General features: G+C 40.6%; 1 protein-coding gene across 1 annotated transcript in view; it reads right to left on the reverse strand.

Moving 5' to 3' along the window:
* PPP2R5A (protein phosphatase 2 regulatory subunit B'alpha) overlaps window positions 1–9,510 on the reverse strand; it is a 61,568-nt gene extending 52,058 nt beyond the window's left edge. Inside the window, exon 1 of the mRNA XM_070396531.1 lies at window positions 8,664–9,510. Within this exon, the coding sequence (XP_070252632.1) occupies window positions 8,664–8,847 (184 nt within the window). The 5' untranslated portion in view covers window positions 8,848–9,510. The remainder of the gene's footprint in view (window positions 1–8,663) is intronic.
* Window positions 9,511–10,084: the final 574 nt, after the last annotated feature.

Genomic DNA, 10,084 nt, shown 5'->3' on the forward strand with positions numbered 1-10,084 from the left:
TTAAGCAAGGCCACCTTCATCTCTTGTCTGGATTACTGTGCCAGCATCCTCTCTAGTGTTCCATAATCCCATTTCTCAATACACTCTTCATACTACTGTCAGGAATAAATGCAATATGTGGCATCAGACTATGACCTAGCACCTAATTGATGTTCCAATCTCTTCTCTAGCCAGTTTCCTATTACAATAGCCTCTATCACAGCCACAGAGACTGTTAGCAGTTCCCCAAATATGCTATGCTCACTTACCTGTGGGGCTACACATACTGTCATTTAGGTGGACCTGTTAAACAAATCAGTCTTTTAGGTTTTAGTTTACTTTTCACTTTCTCCAGGAAGCTTTCCCTGATCTCGCTCCTCATATATCAAAACTGGGTCGGGCCCCACACATGCTCCCTTGGCCTCTTATTGCTTACTCGTATCACAACACAGATCACACTAATTTAAACTGCCTGCTTGCATGTCTATATTGCCCAACTGGAATCTCCTAAAGACAACTCCAAAAGAAAATATATTCATCATTTTACTCCCTTTACTAAATTTTAATCTCTTCAATGGTTCACCTAAATTTTATGCACTATGGACACCAAAGAGAAGAAAATATTTCTGTACTAGGTTTTGAAAGCAAAATATGTATTTAGTTTCTCAGCAAGCAAACAAAATCTTTTTCCTGTGGCCAATTAAAAGAAAAAATGGCAGTGCATGTTTTCTTAAAAAGCAGATACATAATCTTACAGAAGTTATATCTTATTTTACTTATGACTTCAACAAATGTTTATCTCTAGAAAGGTCTGTTTGAAAATTATGTTTAAAAAAACACACCCAGTTTTGCTAAATCAAAATTCAGAGTTTACAACACAAACTGTCTCATCTTTTTCACTTTATCAATTTAGAGACATGTGATTAATAATGAGTTCAAATAATCAACTTCTGATGATAGCTGTAATTCTAGAATAACCTTTACCAATGAGTGTGAAACAAAGCCAGAACCAATTAAACAGAGAAAATGTATTAACTTCGAACCTATATTTAAGATTTGGTATTCTTGAACTACAAGTTCTAAGCCCAGTCATTAAGAAATTGTTGTTTCAGACATTTAACATCTTTTTAGCTGTTGTCTATACAGTTTGTTCATTAAACAAAATCTAAGAGTATCTAAGCTAAAGAAAGCTCTATACTTTCCACCCTACCTTAAAGAAAGCTTCACTGATGAAATGACAACATAGCTATTAATTTAGAACAAGAGTGAAATTAATTCCCAATACAGGTTAAACTAGAATAACTTCTGTGATTCCAAGACTCAACTAGATATAACATCACAGTAAGGTTATAGAGGTGCAATTAGCGTCACCACTCGGGTAGGAGGAGTGTGTTCCCAATAAATCCCTGGCCTTTAGGACTGGAGTTAGAGATATGTTCTTAGAATTTTATCATGTGAGACCATCATATTCAGCAAACTACCTCTAGCCCCCCAAAATCATACTAGGTTTCTTTTGGAAGTGTGATTCAAACTGCAGGATTTAGAAAATTCATTATTACTCACTCTAAAAGCCTATATAAACAAGTTCCTGTAAGGAAGAGTTCAAAAAGATATGCATACAAAATAGGTTTGAAGCTGCTTATTAGTCAATATCCTGCTCAGACAAGTAAAGTTTATTTTGCATAAACCTAGCCTGTCATGTAAAATTCTTTCAGCAAAGCATTTAGATTCCTTGTTACATAATAATACACTAAAATTATATATTTCAAATCTCCTATCTCCTTCAAGGACATCCTTACAAATAAAGATTGAATCTCAAAATTAGAAATTACTGCAAATTATGTAAGTTTATTCAATGTTTATATACACATGTCCATAAACCTTAAACAATACCTTTCCTAGCAAGAAACCTATTAATAATGTTACCTGTCATTTACACCAGTCATTTGCAAAGCACAAAATATTAAGAGCAAACAATTCTTTGTTTTAAACCTACATTTACTATTTTCTATCATAGTATTAAAAACCTAGAATTTATTTACTTTAACATCTTGAACCAGATTTAGGCAAAATATATTTAAACAAACAAAAGACAAGAGAACCAATCTGCTGGAAGATAGCATCAAACATCACTGAAAGAAGCACAATCAATAATGGGGTGGGGGTGAGAGGGAGGTGGAGGTAGTAAGAGGAGGAGGGCCAGAAGACAACCAACAGGCAATTCCTTCATCCAAACAATGATTCTGTCTAGAAGACCCATTTATTATGCACAGAATACAGTGCTTTGTAACATATGGGTTGTGAAAACAGAGGTGACTTCTTTCACATAAATTTTACTATCTTGTTCTGAAGAGAGAACATATCACTACATTAACAATGGAATACTGACTCAAAACAGCAAATCAACAAATACTGGCATTATTCAAACTGGTTAGCAGAAAGGTCAGGGATATGGATGGAATATAAGCGGCTCCAGGTTTTTGCTGCCCTACCTTCAATAAAAAGCTGTGGTCAAGATTAAGATGATAGTGAAAACACTCTGAAGGAAAACATTTCTTTTTAAAAAAAAATACATTTTAATTTATTTTAGAGAGCAATATTGATTGGCTGCCTCCTGCACGCCTGATGGGATGGAGCCCAATGAGCCCGAAACCCAGGCATGTGCCCTGACAGGGAATCAAACCAGCCTCAGTGCACAGGACAATGTCCAACCAACTGAGCCACAGTGGCCAGGGTGAGAAAAACGTTTCTTAATGCTAAACAAATACAAAGCATGCCCAAAACAGTTAAATTCAAGAATAGTTCATTTAATACCTGATATTCAACACATACAGTAGTAGTAATATTAATTCTAAATCTTCAAGAAGCAGAACAATGCTTTGAGCATACAACAAATATTTTTACACTTCAAAGTCATTGGAATATTACCCTGAATGATGGGATTAAAATGAGACAAATCTCTATCACTTTTACTTGACAGCTCAACCACAGCTCCAAAAATCACAAAGTAAAGAAATACTGACCACTTAGTATCAAATTATAATAGTCCAGTTTTATGATAACTATAGAAAAATCCAATAGAATCATTTCATCATACCTAAAACTCCAGAATCTTGGACAGCACTATCCCCTTTGGGAGAGCAGCTGATTAGCCACAGGGGGCAGCAAAGTTAAGAGAGTGAAAAGTAAATAGGAGGAGGTGAAGTGAGGGCAGGAAATGTTAATAAGGTGGTAATGAGCCATGAATATCGGAGAGAAAAGGACAACGTCTTAATTAATGAATTAAATCAATAGGCAGATAACGTTAAACCAGTGATTCTCAATCCTGGCTGCACATTAGAATCACCCCAGGAGCTTTTAAAAATACAAATGTCTGAATCCTACCTTAGACCAACTAATTTAGAATCTCTCTAGGGTGGAGAACTATTTTTTAAAGCTTTCCAAATGCAGAGCCAGGGTTGAGAACCAGAGAGCTAAACACATAAAAGTAAAAGTAAGCTGGTCTCTATCCCCAGCTTTTTACAAATTTTAAAAATTTGTATTTAAAATATAAATCACAAAAATCTATTTCCCAAATGTGTTATTTTTGTTGATAAAGCTTTGTAATCCAAAGAGGAACAATAACTCATTAAGGACTAATTAATCTTTGTAATTTTATCAAGGGAAAGTATTATCAAGGGAAAATGATTAAACTGAAGTTCAAAGGTGTTAAACAACTAGCACAAAGCAACTGTGAGTCACCAATGATGCAGGAAGACAACTCAAGGCCACTATTTATTGACAGGTGGTGCTCTATCTTAATGATCACACTATTTTAGTAAATACATTTTAGTGGATTATCACTTTATTAAATTTGACATTTTTGAAAATAATCCAAAATTCAATTAAGAATAAGAGGATGTAATAAAATTGGGAGAAAAGAAATTTGACCCTAAATAGCAATTCTGAAAACACTAAATTAGACAAAAAAGTCTTTATGTGAAAACCAGCAATTGACCCTATATCAATTTCTCTAAGAAGTGCTGTATATCCCGAAAAAGTTTTTAAAAATAAATCTTCCAGAAGAAATATGCCATTACTTCCAGGAAATAGTTCTACAATGTTATATCCCTTTGTAAACAAACCTTTTAAACATATTCTGATGAATTTCAACTCTTGTTTAGTGCAATTTGATTACAAAAAGGGATTTGGAGCTTTGATGAAATGATTATTAACTTTGAGAAGATCTACAAACCTTAAATGTTGAGTTAGTACTGTTTTCTCCTGACAAAAAAGTTAAGATAGTTACGAAACTTCAGATCATGCCAGTGTTCTTGTTCCTGTTACCCTAAAAGATCACATAACTCAAGGGAAAAAAATGTTTTTCCCGTAAAGATAAGCAAGGTGCTTCAAATCAACACCACTGTTACTGGCCTCCATAATTCCAGTGGGACCAGTTTTTAAGAATATACCAACAATAATCTGAGTGATTTGGAAGTTCTTCACCTCATCTGAAGGAGACTGCAATCTCAAAAACCAGCTTCATTTCAGTTCTTTGTTTATTTACTGACTGTCTCCTATGAGAAATGCACATCTATATACTTCTACTGGTTAACTCAAATTCTTTGCTTGGTAAAAACTTCTAACTACAGCATTCAATATTTTAAAGAGTCTAACTCTACCCTACTTCCACTTCCACACTTATGTTGAAAAATGTTCCAACTTCACTTCACATAAATCATATCTAAAACTGATTATAAATGAAAGCATACTTTAAGTACACTAGGAAAGTTTACAATTTATGTGAACCCTTCATTTTAAAAAATATTTTTAATCTGGATTTTCAAATATTAAAGCAAATGGAAGCTAACATTCTTTGACTGCCTATTTTTAGGCACTCTAATTACATTATTTCAGTTAATCCCCATAATCCTGGAGAGACTGAAGGTATTATCCCCATTTTACGGATAAGGAAAACAACTCAGATTAAAAATCTGCCTGTGACTCAGAACTGACCCCATTGACCCAACTCGTTCTATCATACTGCTTCAAATTTTCATATAGATTAACAGCAAAATAAATTAACAGCAAAAATATTGACCTGGGTACCAGTGTTAGTTGCAACACCATCCAAATAATCACAGGCCTGAAACTAAGCTATTTAAAACTCAATTTTCTCACGGGTAAAATGGGAATAACATTGGTCTTACACAGAGTTACTGGGATGACCCAATGAAATAAAATGTTTATAAAACGACATTGAGCATGTGCCTTGTCATACAACAGTAGGTGTGAAAAAGCAAGGCATAACAGATATGAGGAGTTACACACTTTTGTTGTTGTGAGTTATAATTTTTTAGAAAGTGTAAAATAATTTGTAAATGCTACATATTTTATAAATGTAAGACATCTGCTATTTTATCAAACCAAACCTTCAGACTTAAAAATAGTTAAACAGCTCTAGCCAGTTTGGCTCAGTGGATAGAGCATTGGCCTGTGGACTAAAGGGTCCTGGGTTCAATTCTGATCAAGGGCATGTACCAAGGTTGCAGGCTTGATCCCTGGCCTTGGTTAGGGGGTGCATGCAGGAGGCAACCAATCTATGTGTCTCTCTCACATTGATGTTTCTGTCTCTTCCCCTGCCTTCCACTCTAAAAATCAATGGGAAAATATCCTCAGGAAAGGATTAACAAGAAATAAATAAAAAATTAAAAAATAAACAAGCCATTTTCTCTAAAAAAAAAAAAAAAAAGTTAAACAGACGGAAAAACTTCCCATTGTGAATAACATATTTTTGAAGTTAAAAGTTTCCTAACTGTTGGTTACCAGAAGTTTAAGGTAGAAAAAAAGTCCTATACTACCATAAATTTAAATAAGTACAGAAAAAATTGGTAAGATGCTCCTACTTTTGTTTTCTAGTACCTTGTTCTGAGCTGCTTATAAAATTAACATAACAAGAAACTTAAAAAGTGTTTTGAAAAAAAATTTTTGTTATACAATATGAGATAGTTTAATTTTCAGGACCCTCATAATAACAGTTTCTCATTTTTAAAAAATTATTTTAGCAAAGCTTATTAAATATTTAAAAAAATTTTTTATTGATTTCAGAGAGGAAATGAGAAGGGGGGGGAGAGAGAGAGAGAGAGAGAGAGAAACATCAATGAGAGAAAGAATCATTGATTGGCAGTCTCCTGCTTGCAACCACCTGGGGATCAAGCCCGCACCCTGGGCACGTGCCCTGACAGGGAATCGAACCATGACCTCCTGTTTCATAGGTCGATGCTCAACCACTGAGCCATGCCGGTTGGGCTATTAAGTACTGTCTATAGCAAAACAGAAAATTTACTCTGAACATTTTCAACATTAAAAACTTGCAACCCACTTACTAAATGATTTTGCAAAAATAAACTTCTTAAAGATGAAAAACATGTCTTATTTTGTTAATTCTTACCCTTAGTATGCTTTGAGGAAGATAGCAGGCACTTTTCCAGTTTAGATCCATGTGGACAAAGTGTTAACACAAGCAGGTAAAAGCACTAAAAAAATCTTGGATGCCTAGAGATATCTGAATCACTCCACACTAAGCTAATATTTCAGAGCTGAAGAAAAATTCTCTTTCATACACATACTGAAGGGCTTTCCACTGGTTTTTGTTAAGGCCACAAATGGAAAAACTACTGACAGAAAAAGCACAGAACGCTGTGGTATCAAGTACACTGCCAAAGTACCAAGTGAAGCAATTGAATTTTTTTTTTTAAATCACTTTTCAAGCATTTTGGCATCTGGAGTAAAAGTAGTTTTTCCTATTAGAGGTAATCCAAGTAAGGATCTTAATTTCCTCAATCAAATTTGCATAAATTACATTTTCTTGCAAAATATATAGAAATAATCTAAAATTCCACTCTTTTTTCCTCTAGCTGTGACCAAAATACTATAAATAAAACATTCAACGGCACCTTCAACTTCTTGAACTACATGCCATATAACTTAGATGACTGACTGCATATTTTTGCCACTTAAAAAACAAAATATATTAAAGCTGCATCTCATGGCTTGAACCATGTTTAATATTCAATTACTTGTATTAAGTAAAAGTAAATATTATACCAGTAAGAATACTAAAGAACTGCAATACCTTACTAAAAAGCAAATTAAGTATATATGAAAGGAAAACACTAGCACTAAACCTTCAAAATGTAAAAACAATTCAACAATTTAATGAAAAAGTCAGTAATATAAAACTATGATTTTGTAATTAAGTTTAAGATTTAAAATCCATGAATAGCAATCCATAATAGGTAAGATGATATTCTTTTATAGCTATGACATCACTCAAGAATTGAGGTCTTAGTAATGCCTACTTTGTGGTTTATCAATTGACTACAATATATAAATTTTAAGTTTTGTATGCTAAAAAGCAAGTTATAAATGCAGTAGCACGGGCTACATATATCTTAAATAAAACCTTCTCTTAAAAGCCAGTTTGATTCTGGCTGTGGGATGCTCTTGACTTAGAAGCAGGGCCATGTACGGTCTGAATGGGGTTCCAGAGCTATTGTATGTAGGTCAACTGTGATTTGATCTGGGGTTTTCTTCAGACTCCTAGCCAAACGAAGGCTGGATTCATAGGCCCAAAGAAAAATCAGAACCAGATTGGCCTTGAAGAGGATAAATGGATTGAAAAATCTGCTGAACATTTATTTTGGTATAAACCTTTAATTTCTTGGCCTTGCAAAACAGATGATCTAGATTTCTATCAGGTTTCTGTCGTCGAAAAATTGTTTTAACTAGGAGCATTATCATCTTGTTCTATGATGATTGCAATCTCTTAAAAACGAAGACATTAATTCACACAGATTAAACGAGAACACCGGGAAACAATTTATTAAAAATCCTCTAAACTTAAGTGGGAAAAGTAAGTGAGCCAAGTTCTCCTGCAAGGCATCAGGCGCGGATACTAATTTGAGTTACTGTGCAAACCGACCACGTCCCAGTAGTTGCTCAGCGAACTAAGTTCCCATTCCCTTGCAAAGCAACACGAAACTCACTCCTTTATCCGCCTCCACATTTACCGCGTCCAACGTCTCAAACTATAAGTCTTTCCGGTCTTTGGGCCAAAAGATAACACCGAAACCTAACGACCCCGTTAATAAGACACTGTACCGCTCAGATATTTTAGGCTTTTTCGTTCTCAATGTATCTAAAGGCCAGGTAACTTTTGTTTCCATTTAGGATTCCGGGTCCGTAAGACTCTTCCGAACAATCAATGGGAGGGAATTAGGCGAGGGTGGGTACGTAGAGACGCTTATAAATGGAGAAGTAAAGGACGAGCTCACGTCCGAAAAGAGGAGGTGGGTGTCGGGAGAGTGAAGGTCGGCAGGTTAGACAGGTTGTCTAAAGCCAGACGGGGAAGGGCCAGCCTGGGGGAGAGGACAGAGCCCCTCGCCGGACGCACTGGGCGAGCTCCAATAGCCAGGGCAGGTGAGCGAGCGCGCAGGTGGGGGAGGTCAGCCCGCTCCTCTCAGGTGGGAAGAGTGAAGGGGAATCGGGGCGGAAAAAAAACAACTCCGCACAGCAAACCTGTTGGAACCGGAGGGGGAGGGGGCGCCGAGGCACCGCGGGGAACGCGCCTGGCACCGCCCGCCCCAGCTGGGCAGCGAGAGCCCAGAAGGAAATGGCTCTGCGGGCGCCGCCGGCAAACTTACCTTTGAGTTGGGGCAGGGGATGCAGCTCCACGGGGCTGCCCTGGCTGCGGAACTGCGACGAGCCCTGGGAGCGCTTCTGCCTCAGCGCCTTGCGCACCGATTTCCGGGTGAAGCCGTCCACTTTCTCCGAGGCCGAGATGGCGGCACTGGCAGCCCCCGCCGGCGGCGGCGACGACGCCGACATCTCCGCGGCCCAGGCGCTGGCCAGCTCCGGCGGCTGCTTGCACGGCACGGACAGCGGCAGGAGGAGGAGGAGGAGGCGGGGGTGAGGCGCGGAGCGGTCGCGCCCCTCCGCCCCGTGCCCCCGGCCACACCGTCTTCCCGCTCCCGGGCGCCGCCGAGCTGCTTCTCCTCGCCGCCCGCCAACGCCTCACGAGCGCATCTCGGGGCCGGAGGTTCCTGGTCCCCGCCGCGCGGCGGGCTCCCGGGGCCGACGGAGGCAAGGGCGGGGGCGCAGGGGGGCCGAGAAGTTGTTGACTCCGGGCGCGGAGGGCGGGTGGAAGGGAGCCTGAAGTTTAGACAACTGAGGCGACCGAGCAGGGGCGCGGACGCGGAGCGCGCCTCTCGTCCCTTCGTCCAGGTCGCCGGCCAGCCGGCCAGCCCTTCAGCGGCTGCTGCCAGAGCAACCCGCCCTCCTTGGAGTCTCCTCCCGAGGCGCTGCCATCGCGGGTCCCTTCCGAGCCTCTGCCGCGGTGCCCGCTCTTCCCTGTCAGCGCGGTCCCCTCATCTCCCGTGGCGGTAACCCGCCGCCCGGGCTCTGGGCGAGCACACAAGCGCTCCTCAGGGTGCGGAGCAGTCTGCGCTCCCTCCCCCACGCGCCCTTCCGCCGCCCACGCAGAACCCCCAGCGAGCGTCCGCTACAACTTGAGAAGGCGGTGGGGACGCGCAAGGCGGGGGGAGTGTGTGTGCGTGTGCGCGCGCCGGGGCGTGAGGCCCGGGGGAGGGGCCTCGCGAGGGGTGGGGAAGGGCGGAGATTGACAACTTCCGCGGGGTCCCGCCAGCCCTGAAATACTTGGGAGGGAGTTGTGGGTGGGAAAGCATGCCAGCTCCCTCAGCCAATTGCAGGGCTCAGCGGCAGTAACGCGGTGAGGCGTGGCGTCCTGGAAGGTGTCTCAAGCAGAGAGGTTAGGCAGTGGAATGGGGCGTGGTTGTGTGACGGACTTTGCTCACAGCCAATCGTAAGTGAAGACGGCGAGCGGAACGCCGCCTGCGTCACAACGGAGCAATGAATTTTCTTGGGAGGGGAAGTGCCCCTCCACCAGTGAGCGCCTTTGCACGCTTGCGTGACAGCTGCGGGCGATCGTTGCTCTCCTGACAGCTTAAGGGAAGACCAGGAAACTCCAGGGGCGTAGTTTAGAGAGTAAAATAGAATGCCCCTTCCCTTCCCCCACCTCTCTGCTGGCCAATGAGGAACTGAAGCG

Source organism: Myotis yumanensis, unplaced genomic scaffold (assembly GCF_028538775.1).
Source record: "Myotis yumanensis isolate MYYU_CA2020_CCGP unplaced genomic scaffold, mMyoYum1.0.hap1 SCAF_17, whole genome shotgun sequence".
Taxonomy (NCBI): domain Eukaryota; kingdom Metazoa; phylum Chordata; class Mammalia; order Chiroptera; family Vespertilionidae; genus Myotis; species Myotis yumanensis.